The sequence below is a fragment of the Lissotriton vulgaris genome, chromosome 1_1, assembly GCF_964263255.1.
Source record: "Lissotriton vulgaris chromosome 1_1, aLisVul1.2, whole genome shotgun sequence".
NCBI classification, from domain to species: Eukaryota; Metazoa; Chordata; class Amphibia; order Caudata; family Salamandridae; genus Lissotriton; species Lissotriton vulgaris.
Window position 1 is genome coordinate 1,082,627,218 of NC_141685.1, and position 19,183 is coordinate 1,082,646,400.

The following is a 19,183-nucleotide window of genomic DNA, read 5'->3' on the forward strand; positions in this document are numbered from 1 at the left end:
ACTGACACAAGTTTACGTCCTGTGGACAGGGTCTTTTGTTGTTGGTTTACTAAAAAACAGTGCCAACAGCTGAGCAGTCTGAAGAGACACTGAGAAAGACAAAACAATCTGCTGGCACTGCTCATCCTGAGCCCATCATCGGCCTAAAGTTTGCTGTGGTTTGGGTGGGGCACCTACAATACCATTGAGGCCATGCCCTGCCTTGAACCTGTGCTGCAGGTGCAGCCCCGTGGGGCCGCCAGTGACATGTCACATGTGACCACTTTAACCATTCCCACCTTTTAGGCAGCACTTCATTTGAGTCTGTATTTGCAGGTGGGACCCACCAGCTTTCATTTTTGGCGACTGGTACTTATTTTTCCTCATCAGACTTTGACCCAGAGCAAAAGATAGAAAAACACAAAAGGGTGGAGAATGAGGAAGACAAAGGCAGGAAAACAGTAGCAAAGCAGGCATGAAAAAGAACCTGTAAGGGTGAGATAAAGGGGTGTGGATGAGAGTGGCATGAGGTGGAATCAAGACTAGTGCCCGCTGCAGGCTTCTGAGGGAATCATTGGACCCCAGCACTTATTATTTTACAAATGAACCATTGCTTTTTAGCCACAGGCATGTTGTATTCTGGGACTTGTCGTTTTTCTTGTTAACGTTGTAAGCATGCGATCACAAAATGCATTATGCAATTTTTGCTGACTGGAAAGCCAAGGCTGGTTAAAGGTGTCCAAAATGTGATAGGACCCAGTTGGCGTAATCGCCAGAGCTGCCTACTTCGGAACAATGGAACCAGATTCCAGTCTCGGCGTCGCCTCAAAATTCTGTGATTCTGGGCAAATCACTTAATCTCACCATAAATTATTGTGTCCTTAACGGCACCGGTATTGATGATCAAGTGCTTGTGCTGAACACCGAAAACCACCGGTTCAAATTAAGCACTGGCTAGCAGGTGGACCCATGCTGTTTGTCTCACTTTCGGCCGATTCATGTTTTTTGTTGTTGCTAAGAGCCCGTTGTCTGCTGTAACTTTGATCCTAGAGTTAATAGAAAAAGCGGAACTACACGACCCAAAATGCACCGCACTGCTTGCTAAAAAAGCTAGCATAGAGTAACGGTTCATAGACGGAAAGGATATACTTTATCTCTATGCAGTTTTAACATGAGGGCTCATGTTGTACGCAGAGTTGGCAAGTCGCCAAAGGAGGGACTGTCACGGGGAGCATGACTGTCACGGGCAATGAGCGAGTGGGGCAAACGCCTCCTTAGTCCTCCTCGTAAGAAAGCGGGACGCCCAAAGGCAACGCAAGAGCGGAGAGAGACCCCTGCAGGACACATAGGGTAAGACGGGCAGCGGCTGCGCTGAAGGATATCAGAGACACGGGGAGGGAGGGCAGCAGCCATTGCAGAAGCAAAAGAGAAGCAGATCACAGGCAGACCAGAGGCAGCCAGGACAACAGCCGGCATCACAGAAGAGACAGAGGGCCAGGATCACAAGGGGTTCAGAGCGCAGCTGAACGGCAGTGAGAGCGCCACGGACGCAAGTAGGTCAGCCCGTCAGCAATTTTGGAAGACGGGGTCGGGGTTACAGAGCGAGACAGCTGCTTCAAAGAAAACAGACCACCAGGTGGGGCTTAAAAGGATAGCAAACGAGACGCCGTGGACCCAGACAGCAAGAGACATCTGTCCAGATGGAAAGGGGTACCCTGGCTACAGATTTACGGTAATAGCGAATAATCACGAAAGAGACACCCTCGGAGGAGGAGAAGGATACCCAGGAAAGAAGAGAGGTAGCGGAGCCCTTGCGGAATAGACTCTTCTGAAACGGGTAAACAAAGAGAGAGAGAGAGACGGGCAGCAGAAGAAGAGACAGACGGATAGCATATATATATATATATATATACATACCCGAAAGGAGTGAGACAGCCGGGGCGGCAGAAACGACAACCGCCACAGAGAGGCAAACGACCACTACAGGAGAGACGCCCAGGGAGGAGACAGAGGCTTATGACACATCACAAGGAGAGAGTCAGCCGGGGCATCAGTCGTTAGAGGAGAGACAACTCGAGCGCTGACACCAGGAGATTACACTGCCAAACGAGGAGAGGCGCTCTTGGAAAGGACACAGCGGAGCAGAGCACCGGGGAAACGCCGAACGACACCCCGGCGAGACTCCCTGACGAAGAGACATGTGGGCGCTCTGACACACTCGGTACTGAGAGACATCCCGGGACGCTGATAGGACCTTACATCCAGAGACAATCTGGGGCTGTGACGTAAGCGGACCCTAATGCTGAGAGGCATTCTTGGACTCTGGCAGAAACAGACTGACTCTGGCATTCAGTGCGCTCTAAGAGACACACCTAGGGACGTTTTGGCACGTGGGCGAGACCCGCATTAACACTGCGAGACATTCTGGTACTCTTCAACCCGATACACACAGAGACACACCGAACAGAGATATTCTGGCCACTTGATAAGGATACACTGACATTGAGAGACAGCCTGGTATTGTGACAGAGAGCGTGAACCTGCTAGTGAGAGAGCCTGGCAATCCGGGAGACACGCCCAACCATTGGCAGAGACACTGCCCTGGGACAGAAACACCCTATCGCCTAAAGATACCTCTCGGGCCTTGAGATATTGTATCGAGACAGCCTTGAGCCGAGGGGCCTGCGTCGGAGCTGTGAGGGAGGCGTCGCGGCCTAGAAGAGACACCGAGCCCGTCTCGAGAGAGGCAGCGGGTCTGCACCATGGAAGGGGGCGCCTACGGAGCGGGCAAAGCGGGAGGGGCCTTCGACCCCCAGTCCTTCGTGAGACAGCCACATACCATCGTGAGGATGGTGTCCTGGGTAAGACTGCTGCACATTTCCGGGGTGTCCATGCGGGGGCAGCACGCCTGAGGGGACAAGGTTATGATGACCGAGAGGGGCACGGCGTTGTTATAACACAAGAGCCGGTGTTGTAATAACTGAGTGGACAGCCTTGTAATAACACAGGGGATAGTGTTGTAATTTAAGGGACAGCCTCGTAATAGGCGAGTGGAGTGTTTTGAACCTTATCACCTCTAACGTACTGAGTAGTAATTGTCGCAACACAACATTCCTCAAAGATATGTAGTTTGTGTGCTCAGAACCACACAACGGGGTGTAATTCATTATCTATTCTATATACCATCTAAAAATCATAAAAAATAAAGCTTCTGTATAAAAAATCATTTTACAAATTTTCCTCACCAAAATGACAGTTTTATGGAAACATTATTGTACCCTGTATTGCGAGACTCCCAAATTTACAAATACACATAACCTATCAAAGCAATACCAGTTGTAATCTTGCCACTCAACGCGTCATGGCGACAGGGTTGTGACGGTGAAATGAAGTTTGGCTGCTTTAGTTGTTTGCGAACTTTCTCCCCTTTGCTTCTAGAGGGGTTACTCTTTCCGATTTTACATTATTAGTGAGTCGGCAGTGTTGTAGCAATACAAGGGAGACAATTAGGATGACTGAGCCAACAGCGTTGTGGAGAGTTACGGGACAGTGTTGTGTTAGGATAAGGGACAGTGTTTTAATAATTGAGAGAATAGTGTTGAGACTAAGTAAACAGTGTTGTAACAGCTGAGAAGACAGTGTTGTTGTGGCTAAGGGGACAATGATGCGACTAAGTGCACTGTATTGTAATGGCTGAGAGGACAGTGTTGCTGTGACAGAGCACAGTGTTGTAACAGCTGAGAGGACAGTATTGTGTTCAGTGTTGTAATAGCTGGGAGGACAGTGTTGTTGTTGTGACTGAGTGGACAATGTTGGGACTAAGTGGATAATGTTGCAATTGCCGAGAGGACAGTGTTGTTGTTAGTGAGTGTACAGTGATGTAAAAGCTGAGAGGACAGTGTTGTTTGTGACTGAGTGGCCAGTGTTGTAATAATCAATTGGATAAGGTTGTACTAACCGAAAGGACAGTGTTGTTGTCACTGAGTGCACAGTGTTTCAATAGCTAAGAGGACAGTGTTGTTAGTGAGTGTACTGTGTTGCAATAGCTGCGAGGACAGTGCTGTTGTGACTGAGTGCACAGTGTTGTAATAGCTGAGAGGACAGTGTTGTCGTGACTGAGTGCACAGTGTTGTAAAAATATCGGATAAAGTTGAACTAACTGAAAGGACAGTGTCGCAGTAACTAAGGAGACAGGGTGACAGGTCTGCGCTCCACAAGTACACAAAATAAATAAATATAAATAAATAAATTACCTAGTTTAGGATGAGACGGGGCTGCATCAACAGACGGGATGTTTTTATACTATTGGATGGCACAGTGTTGTTTTAATGGAACGGGCAGAAATCTACAAACTGGGGGGTCCAAATGGCTGAGTAGGCAGTGGTGTAATAACCTAGAGGATAGCTTTGCATTGACTTCGATGACCGTGTTGTAATTGCTCAGGGGACAGTTTAGTAATTATTTATCTGACATTGTTGCCATTACCGAGGGGACCTTGTTGTGATTACCGAGGACACTGCTTTGAGATTACTGCCCAAAATAGCCCTGAGGAAGACGTAGGGTGACTTACTCACAGTCGAAACACGTGTTGGTTGGCAGAAGAACTATGGTTGGCGGAAGAACTATTATCTGATTAAAGCGAAGACCTGGAGGAAACCAGGACTACTGGATGACTTTTCTTCATGCTGATATGTGGTTGGGTGTGCTCAGAGACTTGTTTCCATTACTTTGAGATTACAGATGGAACGGCGTTGCGATTACCAGGGAGACAGTGTTGTGATGGAAGATTACGCAGTGTTTTAATATATGAACCGACAGCGTTGGCGAAAAGGCAGTATTGTGATTCTGGAGTGTGTAATGAAGAAGGCGCTGGGGTTGTCATAATTAGTGTGATCATCACACCTCGAAGGTGTCAACTGTAATCATTGTTAGTAAGTGTGAGGAGCCCACTGGAGGTTAGCCAGTGATGTCTTGTAATGACTGTTTATTACCTTGTAGCTACTCATCAAAGTGAAAAGGCAGATAAATTCTCCGGCAGTTATCTGGGCGGGTATCCTAGGTGACCGAACCACAGGCAGACGTAGTGGATCTCTGATAGGTGTTTGGTCCAGTGACCATCATTACTTTAGGACTTTAAAGGCATTATGAACCTCAAACGCTGAAGCAGGTTCAAAATCCCAGTGATGCGTTCGACTGGTGCCGCAGGGTCAGTTGGATCCAACATGAGTTTCAGTGAACCAGTCTCGAAGTAACGTAAAAGCTAGAGGTGGTAGAGTCCTACTCTGCTGGCTGAAGGTTTAGCGTCATTGGATCCAACCCATGTGTCCACTGGTCAGTTCTGTCTTGGACCAAAGCTCTCTAGAAGAAGCTGGTTGGAGGTGGTGTCTGCCAAGGGATCCGTGCCCTCAAGTCAGTACAGAAGGTGGCTGGGAGAAAAGGGTGCACACACTTAATGTAGACACACATTCAAAAGTCCCAATCAGTACAAGGCATCATGTAATGGGCGCTCAAGGATGGAGAAGAGCCATCACTACTGTTTTTCAGATCGAATCGAAATCATACGCAAAGCTCTGAGCACTCCCAAATAATTCTAAGTAGACTTCCGTAGTCCATGAACTAGCAACAGCCTTATTTTTTCAAAAGCCGCTTTTGAATTCTTTGCCATGCCACACATGTTTCGGCTATGCTGCTGATGTGACAACAGACTTCATCAGGGCTAATCAAGAATATACCAAGGATGTTATCTCAAGGTCTCCAAGTAACAAAGTTATCCAATCCTTTTGCGTGCTCAAGAAGTATAGGCGCAAAGAAGTCACTCTAAACTCAATTGTCCAGCCTCATGGAAGAGCTCTCCAGACACACGCAACCCACGTGGAGTATCACAGGTCCCGACTAGCTTACAGCACGGCCACCATCTTAGCGTCTTATTTATATTAGTCACATGCAATCTGGATTGCCTGCAGATGGTATCCAATTAAGACATGCTGTTCTTAACTAATATGAATTGGTTCCTCTTGATCCCACTCTCATTCCCCCTATAGTTTTTTTTTTGTGCTATGCTTTTTATTATAATCGCTTTGCCAACTGATGAAAACTGGCACGCTTTTGCCTTGCCCATAATGCTCTTAGTGTGGACTACTAGGTCCAACTGTATTCTGGGCTAGGTGCCTAGCAGCGACAGCCCTGGGTTTCAAGTAGCTCTTATGCTCTGGTCAAGATATCTTCCTAACTAGAAGGTCTGGTAACCACAGTCAGTACTTTTGTTCTAGAAATCTTCCCTTTCTAGAGAAAGGCCAATGACTCGTCTTATCTGAGCTTTCGAAGAAATCTTAAAACTTGGCTTTTTTAGCAGTAAATGTGCTTTGAACCTCTCGCTTTCTAGCAATTTGTGTGCTAAGCGCCGGGAAACCTTTTTTGGGTATCTGTGTGCATTACAAATTTAATTTTAATAAATAAAATAATAATATCTTCTGCTCTAAGTTCTCTTTGTTTTGGAATACCAAATGCGAGATAAACTCTGCAAAGAGAACTCCTAAGAAAAGCTAGATAGTTTGAATGCACAAAAAGGCAAACTGGCTTAAATAAAGTGTAGAAGTCTGTTAGCTAAACGTTTTGCTTTTAGTTATGCTAGCCAAAAATCTTAAAGCGCATTTTAACAAACGTTCTATCTGTGCTCAAGTTCTCACACTGATATTAGCTGACACCAGGTTGTTTATAATGTAGAACATAGACCACACTTTTTTTGTAACTGAAGGCAGATGTAAGTAGTTTTGTGACAGTTTTCATATTTTGGTTTAAGTCCAAAGGCTAGCTGTGCAGACTATTGTCAGCCTGCGCTCAGTGGACCTCGCTCATGTAACCACAGTGGGTAGCCATGTTGATAGAAAATTGCAGTCTGATCTGCAGATATGAAGGTCTTGACAGAAAACGACATGGGCCCATAATCTTCGGGTATGGTCGAAAATAAAGGTACAGATAAGTAAAGATGGACTCTTTCCCTCCGTAAGTCGGCCGAAGATTCTGCCCTAAGTCTGGGGGAATTTTTCTACAGAACTTAAAAAAACTTGAGACGTTCTTCTACAATCCTTAAGATGCAACCTCCTCTCTGAGATATTGGCCAATTTAGAAGCTTTGGATTTTCTCCTTTTTTCTCCTCTAGCAACCTCCAGTCAGAAGTGGGCAACTTAGACTAGTCAAGTGGGCTATCCCTTTCCTAGAAGAAGGAACTTAAGTGCACTGTCAATAAAAGGAAGGTTCAATAATGCACCCCTGTATACCCAGAAAGAGCATTGGCTAAACTCTGGCCATGTTAGGTGTTTCCAAACTTAAGCTTGCCTGACTCTGCCCTTTGCCACCAATACATGCTGTATTATAAAGATGGTGTAGCATTAGAGGAGATTAAAACCGCGAACGACTAGGGGGAAACATGGAATGTCCAATATTGGACCCGCATTTTCACACGAGGAGGTCTGTCTGGGGCACCAGCGTCTTTGGGGTACCTAGTATTTGTGTAGTTTAAGGTGGCTGATGTTTGGTTTGGGGAGTCATCTTTGAAGACGTGAGTGAACATAGAGACTATTCAGGACATTAGAGCGGAAGTTCACAGTACATGCTGTAATTCCAGAGACTTTTCCTCAGCTACGGTTACTTCTTGTAAATTACCTATCAAAGGGGGAGGCCAAGACGGGCAGTTTGACTTCTAACGTGGATAGGCATCTGAGCTGTACCGTCTTGTGCTTTAGTGCTATGGTGTCTCATATGGTGTCATTAGATCGGATTATTTTAATTAGAAGACAACTCCATATTCCTTATAGAATTTAGGTAAATGTTCAGCTTGGGGACAGCTCAGTAGGCTTCAATGAGCTATGGATTGCCAATTGTTCAACTATATCAAGCACAAATGTGTTCTATGGCCTGGCTGCTTTCTGCCTTTTTACAGGAACTTATTAGTGGTTGAGATTGCCAGCATGAGTACAAGAGATTCATTCTTAATTTAGTTTGTTTTCAAGAGGATTTCTATGAGGTCAGGAGCCCCAAAGTAACAAGACAATGATTCTTCGGCTAATATATTTATGTACCTCAACGCTACAGGACCTACATTGGGGCCAGACCTTCTTTAAAGACTAGACAATGGCAAAGCATTCCTTTTAAGTGTTTGCCCACTTTTGTTCCCTTGGTAATAAATCCTTCCTTATGACGGTCACTGTTCTTTTTCCTCAGCCTCCATATCAAACTAAGCTACCTCCACTACCACCACCACCACCACCACAATAACGTGGTCAGGTCCACGTGAGTGAGTAATTATACCAGGGGTCTCCAATCCGGTCCTGGAGGGCAGGATCCATGGCTGATTTTTTGGATATCCCCATTGAGATACATATAGTAATTTTAAAAATCTGGCATGGATCCGGCCCTCCAGGACCGGTTCGGAGACCCCTGAATTCTACCCTTGAGCGCAAAAACTTTGAAACGTTGCTATTGGATAACTCGAAGGACTTCTGGGCCATCAACCCTCATGGACTCCATCACGGCCCAGAGCTTCAGCCTATTGACAGTCAAAGGCCGTGCTGAGGTTCATGAATGGCAAATGTATGGAGCTCTTATTAGTAGTGACATACTTATTAATTAATAAATGAAGGTTAACATTTTGTTCGCTAGTTCCTCATCCTTGATCAACACCATATTGAATGTCTGTCAGTATATTATGCTCCTCAGCCCAGTCTGTCAACCGATTAAGCAGGATGCGGCCTACAATTTTGACCTCCGCTTCAATTAAAGAAATAGGCCTATAGCATGCTGGATCGGCTCTATTCCCTTTCTTGTAGACTGGGACAATTACCGACCTTTACCAGGAGGGAAAATATGCCTAAGAGCTACCGCATTCAGATGTTGGGCGATGACCGGGTTCCAGAGATCTACATTAGCTTTATAAAGGTCTTCAAGGACTCTGTCCGGGCCAGGGGCTTTTCCAGAAGGCAAGGCCTGGATTGCATCTCTAACTTCCTCCGGTTTGAAAATAATTGACTCTCTTTTTCTAGGAATGAAGGTAGATGAGGATTCGCTACCCATATTATAAACAGACTCAAAATGACTTGCCCATACTATGGAGGGAATAGAGAGGGCCAGCTATGACTGGAAAAGAGGCCTATTCACCACCCTCCAGAACGCTGAACTGTCCCTGAAAGAGTTGGCAGTTGTTAAATCCTCTCAAGCTTCCCTTATAATCATATTTTTGCGTTCCTTAAAAGCGGCCGAGTAGTGCTGCCTAGCCTGCCTTACTGCTGTCCCACCTAGTTTCTGATGCATGACTATCAACAAAGCCTTTTGGGGTTTAGAGCATGCCTTGTCAAACCACTTGGGGCCCCGAATTATCTGATACAGGTCCCCGTCTAGTCAAGGCCACCTGGACTTCTTTGCCAACACCCTCAAAGGAGTCCAAAATATTGCACTCGGAACTCTCAACCTGTAAGAGAAGCTCAAAATGTAGATGGCAAGATTTTATCAAAATCTTTAAAACATCATCAGTGATTATTTTCACCCAGTTTATTCCGCGGTCCTGATCCTTTGGAATAAGTGGCTCCTTCTACAAGTAGGACTGGTTATCAACTAACACATCAATTCTAAACTTAGCATACAATGGGTTGTGGTCTCTACTCACTACAGGCAGTCCACAGCGTCTTAACCCCTTCGCTGCGGGGGTTAATCCCCCGCTGTGCTGGGGGGGGAGGGGGATGCGCACATCGCTCCCATGCTCATGACGAGCTGAGCTCGTCATGAGCTACGGCGCTCCTGTTCTCATGACGAGCTCAGCTCGTCACAGGTGTATTGCCTCCCATGGAACGCTCAGCACAGCGGGGGAATTTCCCCGCACCTGAGCGTTCCACGGGCCATGACGAGCTGAGCTCGCCATGAACACCGGAGCGTCGTGGCTCATGACGAGCTCAGCTCATCATGAGCATTCAAGGTGTTAAACGCAATGAGAGAACCAAATAAACTAGCTGACACTACAATGCAATCAATTGTAGTATTATGGCGTCTACCATTAAAAGTGGGAAATAAACCACCTGAAAGGAACTCATCCCAAGTTAACAAATTGATTAAATTAAACTCTAATAATACGATATTTAAAAACTCCCCCTGCCTAGTATGACACATAATGCACGTGTCGAAGCAGGGCCTGAATTCTCTTTCTCTGTCGTCCAACCACATGATGTGCAAGGGTGCAAGTTAAAATCTCCCAAAATTAACGTGGTAATAGGTTTCAATAAAGGCAATAAGTAACCTTCTAAAAATGACTTCAGTTCGTTACAGGGGGGACGGATGCAGTGGTAGAATTATAAACATTGATAACAAACGTCCTATAATTATCCTCTTAGCAGCTATGGAACGTCCAGCTCCAGTGCTGAACGTTCCATTGCGCAGGTGAGGTTCGAACGTCCAACGGCCGACGGCAGCACTCCTGAGGTAGTGGTGCCGTCGGCCGTTGGAATAGGCGCAGCACCTAAGAGGTTATTATCAAAAGTTAACAACACACATAGCATGTTGAGAGAGTCAACAGACACCATCTGCAAATCGCATCCTAGGCCCAGCTTAACCAAGGTTGTGAGCCCACCCCCCTTAGGTCTACCATGAGGCGATGCTTCACCATTCTTACAAAATGATGCATATCTATCCAAATTCAGGTCACCAGAAACATTCCACTGGTAAGCAGATAATGTCATACGATAACAACATGGATTTCTCTTGATCATCGTCCAGAACATGACTCCCCAGCAACGTTCCAGTCCAATGTATCCAGTAACCCTTTCTGTGGTGGACACATCTTCCCTCCCCAGGGTTAAGTTCAGTCATACATGCTCTTTTAATAGTGCTAGGGGTACTAATCGGTTATGTAGCTGAAAATTCCATCTGTGACTTATTCCTGTCACCATAGGACACCCATTATTCAAAAGCTGACTGGTTGGAACCGCTGGGGGAGGTCCAGAACGTTACCTGGATAGAAAAAGCCAAAAGGGTAAAATTGGATGGCAGACTTCATGTGCAGGCGATCTATGCATAGTGTGTAATCTGCAGCTCATATGCCTCGAACAAACCTGTTCCACTAGTTGGGGATTCCTAAAATTGACCCCAACACCGTCATCTGCACGGGACTTAGGAGAGTCCTTGAGCCAGCCCACCCTACGCACCATGATGATTTCATAGTACAAAGAAGAGGCTGAAAGATTCAGTCATTTCGGTAGCCAATGAATTATCTTATTTTTTTATCCGACTGTATCTCTCATCAGTACCCTCAATAACGGGACCTACATTAGTCCGAACAAGAACATAGGGGGTTGAAGGCGGGGGTGGGGGGTAATTGCATCACGTTCCTTACGGGAGTTGCCTCCGCATGAATAGTAGGATGGGCAAGTGGGGGGATGCTTTTGCTGTTATGGGAACGGTCTCTGGCGGCTACTGGAAGATTGGTAGATAAACTAAATTGAGAATCAATCCACCCTACTATCATATTCTTAGACGCGCCATCGCCCACAGAGACACACTATAAAGAGGCTGTTTGGCAGCTGGTTTGTACATTACAAAGGTTCTAGTTTAGGTTGATTTGGAGCCTGTCCTCATTATGAATGTTTTGTTAAAATTGGTGCTCCAATCTAGGCCAGCCATATATGATAAATATGTCTCTAGAAGTTTTTTCAGACTAGTTGATGTTCGGGCCATTGAAGCAGCATCATTCTAATGTAACAGAATAGGAAAATAAATATTATACGTTTTTGGACAATCCTACATCTATTCCTTAATCCTGCTTTCTAAATCATTTGTAAAACAAAATGAACAAAACTGGAGCCTATACACCCCCGTGGCAAACGCCTCTAGTAAGAGGAAAATAGTTGGTATGCTATCTGGACCATAAAGTACCTGCACCGAGAGAACCATATATAATGTCATTTCTTTATTTATTTAAAAAAGCAATAAGGAACTCTAAACTCCCATGTCCCCCAAGATGGACCAGGGTTTAGTCCTGTTCCCTCTATCTAATGCTGAACTTAGGGCCATACAAGGCTGGATGTAAAGACCTTACCTTTTTTGTGGGTGTACTTTTAATCATATTAAGACGCTGGCATTGTTCAATGATGCGTATACATACTGTACATCCACTAAAATGTATTTGACTTCCGCCCAAGTTAGAATTTTGGTGATGATTATTCTTTCTGCGACTTTAGCCATAGAATCAATTGGGGTGATCTACTCTTTCACCATTTTTAAACATAGGAATAATGGTATAATCCAAGAGGCAGTGTTGTAAGAACTCAGGAGACAGTATTGCAATAGCTGATGAGATGGTGTTGTAATTCCTGAGGGACAGAGTTATTTCTGAGGGATAGTGCCATAATTCCAGAGGGTAGAGTGCCATATTATTAACGGTGGGTTGTTGTACTAACTGAATAGACGTTGTTGTAATAACTGAGGAGACCCAATGGTCATTCCAGAGAAGACCGTGTTGTAGTTACTCAGTGGACGATGTTCCAAGTCCTAAAGGCGAGCTTCATAGCTGCCGACTTTACGGTTTTGTAATAATTTGTTACATTGCTTTGTAATAACTCTGGTTCAATATTGTAATAACTCTGGTTCAATATTGTAATGACTAAAAGAACAACGTTGGAATTACAGAGGAGACTGAGGAGGCTCGATCTCCAGTCAAAAACTTTCCGCACTGACTGGCTTTACCGCACAGGCGAACGAAAGATTAGCCAAGCAATTTGACAGTTCCAGAGATAATGTCTTGGCACAGCATCTGAACCTTCATCCTGAGCACAATCCAGTATCTGGGCCAGTTTCCGCGAGCAAGGCTCCAAGACCAAGATACCAACCCATAATTATCTTCTGTCAACGTCATTCAGTAGATAATTTGAGAAATCTAGCCACTCTCAAGATATTAAAAAAAATTGATGTGAACTAATATGATGCCTGGTATCTACGACTGTACAAAATGTACAATAAAGTGTGTCGCGTATGAATCAGCAATTTGAATGTACTTGGCCATCAGGCTTCGAGACCATTTAGGCGAGGTTCACTGAAGGGTTTCTCTTGCAGCAGCTGGGTCTTGAGGGCACCTGATATGTCCCTTCTGGTCAATACTTGGCACTCAATGCGCTGTGAGTGATTTCTTGTGCTGCAACACTCCTGTGACAGTTAGGAGTTCAGTAACCATGCAATAATTGAAGAAAGGATTGAGGGTATCATTTTCTGGATATAATCTGATATAAACATTGTGTCCTATACATTTTGTGTGCTAAATATCAGATAAGAAAGAAATCACCCCCATTGGAGTTAATAATAGAAACTCTGTCCCCATTGGGATGATATTTTTGTAAACAATATTTAGGATACACTATTAACCCCTTCGCTGCAGCGGCTATTCCGCCGCAGCGCTAAGGGGTGAGGCGGCTGCGCGGCGGTTCCGTGCTTGTGACGGAACCGCTCCGTCACGGCTCGCGGGTGAGCTGTGCTTGTGACGGAACGGTTCCGTCACGAACCCGCCAGCCCATTAAATTGTCAGCGCAGGCGCGGAATTCGCGCCGCGCGGCGAGCGGGCCGTGACAGAACCGTTCTGTCACAAGCACAGCTCACCCGAGGCTTGTGACGGAACGGTTCCGTCACAAGCATGCAAGGGGTTAATGTCTGGAGATATGCACGTTTTCGATACTTTGATTTACGATGATTGAGGAGGTATCTCAAAGGGAGATGCCTTCACATTTCCATGATCTAATATGTGGATGCTCAAAGTATCCGTGTCTCATCAGTGCCTATAGACAGAATGACCCCACTCCACCATCCACGTCCACCTTGAGGTCCACAAAGCATGAGAGACACTTAACTGTAGATGCTGAACCCCTGGGGATTATGGTGAGAAAATCTAGGGACTTGCGGGCTAAGACTTTCATGTTATGATAAATTGAGGATTAGAAGCATTCCCATTACGAAGTGTCCAGGACGAGAAGGAAGTGCCCGCAGCTGTGTGCAGAAGTGTCCCACCTAAACATCAGTTTGTCTCAGCTCTTATGTGTGCTTAATTTAAGCCGGTGTGCCGGTGGGGCTCACCGGTATGCATTTTTTAGGACTGACACTTATTTTTCCTCATAAGACTTTGTCCGAGACTAAGGGAGTGAAACCACACGAGGGATAGGAGGAAAAGAAATGCAGAAAAATGTTACCAGGAGAATGTGGGAACCTGCAATATTGAGATAAAGGGGCAGGCAGTGTCTGGATTAAAGAGGCATGAAGTGTAATGAAGACTATGCAGGCTTGGTATCTGGCAGACCGATGTACAATAGCTGTGAACTTCTCAGAAAAACCTGGGGCCAAACACTCATTCTTTGACAACTTAAACAGTGGCCCTCCATTGGTGCACTCCCATTCTATTTGTCTCTTTACTCTAGCTCTATTTGTTTCTCTGTCCCTCCCTTTCTATCCAGCTGTAGTTTTCTTTCTCCTCTTCTCTGGTGTCATATTTACACATAAGAGCATCAGCGTTTCATCCGCACCACCCTGCCAGAGTGTTACCTTAGCTGGAATACAGCTGTGACCTATCCCAGCAATTCATTTGGAAATGAACACATCACATATTCACAGTCCAAAGAATTCTTGACAGACACCATGCGAAACTGGGCAGAAATGACCACTTGCAATACTCATGTACTTTTTAATTGATAACTGGGCACTAGGGTCGTGACTTTGGCAAAAATTCGACCCGGGCACTAAAATAAACGTGACCCCCAGTAGCAAATCAGGCCAGTTTTCAACTTATAAAGACATGCTGTATGGGTGTTTTGCAAGGCATGGGAGACTGCATCTATTTGAGTTTACAGTAGGCAATACTTGTAGTAATAGGAAAATCAACAGTTAAAACTGGGCGACCAGATAATGAAACAACCCAAAGTTGGCAGGGTATGCTCAGACGTGAGTCCCTTGCTCACTTGGCCACTGGATTCAAGATAGCCTGGCTGATGAGGATTATGAATCCGAAACCGGTCCCAGGATGCTTGTTTCTGGTCCAGGGAAGACATGGCTTGGCAGTTCGGGCTAGACTTTTCCCATGAGGCACAGGGTCAGACTGATTTGCATATGACCATGTCTGAACTGGGGTGGCAGAGTGAGCTAAAGAATGGTGATGGATTAAACCCAGATCAGTTGACTGGGGGTGAGTGTTTGATTTGCTCAAACGCTCTGTCCATCATCCCCTTTTGTATCACTAAAATAAACGTGACACCCAGTAGCAAATCAGGCCAGTTTTCAACGTATAAAGACATGCTGTATGGGGTTTTGCAAGGTATGGGAGACTGCATCTATTTGAGTTTACAGTAGGCAATACATGTAGTAATAGGAAAATCAACAGTTAAAACTGGGCGACCAGATAATGAAACAAACCCACTAACTGGTAAAGAATTGGCCCACACATTGATCTGTCAGACCAGCCCAGGGCACTGCCTGATTGCCCTATAGGCCAGTCGGATCCTGCTGGGCACTAGTATACATAGAAAAGATCAGCAATGGCTAACTGGCCTGAAAAGGAGCCACTCTAAGAGAAAAACAGTTCAATAATGTTCTGTCGCCATAAAAAATCATTCCAGATTTACACATCCCTCAGGATGATACCAACGGAAGCGGTACCTTCACAGGCCCTTTGTCTAGTTTCTACATGGACCCTGCATTTGGCATACGAGACAGTGCATCACATTGGCATTCTCAATTCCTAATCTCTGTTATTCACATTGGCATGTTAGATCTCTGATCTGTGCCATCCTTTACCCATGAAGATTGAAGCGCGGCTTCCAATTGGGATCCGGAAAAAGCATAATCATGTGAGCAGGTGATAAGGATATGATTGGTTTCAACTAAACAGGAAGTGCTGTGAAAGTATAAATGAAACATCCTCAGTGGTCAGGTCACTGCAGAGCATTCTCATTCCTTAACTGCCCCCTGCCTTACTTTGGTCAGGAGCTTTCTGGACAATTATATAATGGGCAGTCCCTCAGATGTCATTCTATTGTATCAGTAAAGTTAAAACCCGTTTATGCAAAGCAACTTTCTAAATACTGAATCTCAAACCTCAGTTTAGGGTAACCCAAAGTGTTGCCACATAAAGGACCCCAATGGGAATACTTCTGGATCTATGTTGTCCTACCTTCAGTTAGAGTTGTGGCCAAGTCACATTTTCCAGATTGTAACATCCACGCCCAGAGGTGTCGGGGGACCTTTTTAAGATTCTTCGGGTTCATGGGCATTGGTCAGCTTGGCATTGCTTGTCATTTTATTGCACAAGCTTGTTGTGGCCTTGTCTCGTCACATATCTCAGTTAAATAATCATATCAAGGGAAAACTACATTTATGTGTGTCAAGCCTGGTGAACACTATCCAGTACAACCTATTCTGGTACCGGTATTGAAAAATCTAGGAGTTTGGCTTGATGACAAGCTAACCATGAGCCACCAAAGCAACAAGATGGCGGCCACTTGTTTTGGCATTCTGGAATGGCTCTAGAACATTCTTAGCTATCTCCTCATCTCAACCCAGAGAACTGTAGTCCACGCTCTGGTTATCTCCAGGCTTGACTATGGTAACATCCTTTACCTGGGTGTGGCAAAAGCTCTACTCCAACTCCTCCAGATAGTACAAAATGCTGATGCCTGACTCCTGCTTCATTCCCCCAAATTCACTTCTACTGCCAGTATGCTATTTGACCTGCACTGGCTGACTACTGCACAGCATGTTCAATTCAAGGCCTTCTGCTACATGCTGAAATGCCTAGCCAACACTGGACCACTATACCTTAGATCCCTAGTGTACTGTTACCCACACGGTCTTTCCGTTCAAGCCATTTTGTGCTGGTCGTGATTCCTAGAGTCGCAAAATCTTGTCAAGGAGGCCGAGCCTTTTCCTTTTTGGGCCCTAGCTCTGGAACGCTTTGCCACTAACACTGAGAACATGCCACTCGCTCTCTACCTTTCCCAAACAACTTTATACTACTTGGCTGTTCCGTCTCGTTCTGTTTGCCCAATCTCGTCTCTTTCAGGGCTGCTTTTGGTAGGACTGATGTTTCGTGACGATCCCAGCACTGGCAAACTTTTCTTAGGTAGCCATGCGCTTTATAAATCATGCATATAATAAAAATAATAAACGAGTGGTTTTTAGAGTTGAAACAGTCCCTTTGCCAATATTTCGAGTGACTTTTGAACATGAGATTCACCATTACATTTTTAACTGCAGATTTCCTGAAGTATATTTCATGTAATTTTCCTAAAATTTCAAATAATTCATCTTTAAAAAAATGACACTATTTCGCACACTTCTAGTCTGCGCATGTACTGTAGGCGTACACTTCTTGATCTTTTTTTCGCAAGCGTCTTGGCTGACTTTGGGCTACTTCCCTTAGGCATAGAAGGGGGATCTGATCAGGCATAGCCAGAAAATGGCACAGAGGCAGACTGCAGCAGCATGGCACCAAGTCTGAATTCTATTGCAGGTCTCATATGTAGATCTTTCACCTTGAGCCTTCCACAGTAAGAGCTCTGGGCCCAATGCACTGCCGGGACTGGGAACGACAGACCGTGGTGTGTAAGGTGGCGATGACAATGTGTGAGCTGCCGCTCATTTTTCATCAGTAGACTTTGACCAAGAGCACTGTAAAGAAAAGCAGAAAAGCCAAAAGGAAGGAGGAAAATTAAGACAGAACAAGTAAATAGCATGGAGATATGCATTTGTGCGTAAGAACTGTATAATAATATTGGTGTAGGTTAAAAGGTCAGGTGAAAGTTGCACTGTCATGCCAGACCTAGAAATCCATGTAGAGTAATGACTGCCTGCCTCTCATCCGTGGTGCTGCCAGAGAAAAAGAACCTAAATTATCTAGTTATCTAGACAATTTAACCCCTTCACTGCGGCGGCTATTCCGCCGCAGCGCTAAGGGGGCGGGGGGCGCGCGGCGCGCCCATGCTGGTGACGGAACCGCTCCGTCACCAGCCGCGGTCGCTCTGTGCTCATGACGAAGCGGTTCCGTCACGGCCCCGCCCGCTTAATGGAACGCTCAGCGCAGGCGCGGAATCCGTGCCGCGCAGGCGTGACGAGCGGGCCGTGACGGAACCGCTCCGTCATCAGCACAGCGCGACCGCGGCTGATGACGGGAGCGGTTCCGTCACCAGCAGGGGAGGGGTTAATAGCATTCCTCTGTCATGTGTGATCACTCCTGAACATTCAACTGTAGGCAGCTGGATAAATAAACAAAATGATCGCAGCTGCGCGAAGGGCAAGCACTCTTTTTTTTTGGGGATTCACACAACTTCTGCCTAATCAAAACATGTACTCCTGGCTCCCAACATGTGGGTGATGCCAAAGCTCCTCTCTTGTGTTGCTCACATAATTGTCTGGTGACAGCTGTGCTTTCAGGCCAAACCATAAAAAGAGTCAATACATGGTGGGGTGGGGGGAGGGGGGCAGGGATGAAAAGAAACCGCAAGAGTGAGATGGAAACAGGGACTGTAGAGTAAGTAGTGCAAGAAAAAGGTATGGGGCGGCATAAAGATTAGGCAGCCTTGGTGTTTGGTAACCCCACCATCCAACAACACCAGTGACAGACTCCTAAATATTTCGATGCCAGCTCATCTTTTTGTTGTTGTTGTTGCAAATATAGCATTGGGAATATTTATTAATTGGCTGCACCGTATTAACTGACATAGGAAATGTAATAATCCTTATGTCCTAACTTCTGGCACAGTGTATCCTATACTTGGGATTTTCAATGTGTCTTCCTTTCAATTTCTCCCCCCTTTCACCTGTGCGGTTTCGTGAATTCCTACCATTGAGGGAAGATCTGAGTTAGCTGAATCGTTGGTTGAGAAAAAATGTGTGTGTATATATATATATATATATATATATATATATATATATATATATATATATATATATGTGTACTTTTAAGGGCTTTTAGACAGGTCTCTGTATCGACTGGTCTGTCACTGACATGTTTGTTCAGCCCACTGCTTCATGGGCCTCAGAATCAGCTGACATCAGCCATAGGCTTTCTCTTGGTGAGTAAAGGCATTTGACCCATGCTCAATGTGCATCTACGCTCAAAAAGTAGTCCCCTTGTGCAGTTCAACGAAAACCTTCAACAAACTTTGGTAAAGCCAAAAGTTGGCAGCCACCGAAAGAA

The 19,183-nt window shown here is 45.3% G+C and overlaps 1 protein-coding gene across 2 annotated transcripts in view; it reads left to right on the plus strand.

Annotated features, from left to right (window-relative positions):
- The first annotated feature begins 1,352 nt into the window (after positions 1-1,352).
- Positions 1,353-19,183, plus strand: part of SYNGR1 (synaptogyrin 1) — a 76,750-nt gene continuing 58,919 nt past the window's right edge. Inside the window, exon 1 of one of the 2 annotated variants that reach the window (XM_086963431.1) lies at positions 1,353-2,840. In XM_086963431.1, the coding sequence (XP_086819557.1) occupies positions 2,742-2,840 (99 nt within the window). In that variant the 5' untranslated portion in view covers positions 1,353-2,741. The remainder of the gene's footprint in view (positions 2,841-19,183) is intronic. The other variant, XM_086963426.1, reaches the window with a different exon arrangement.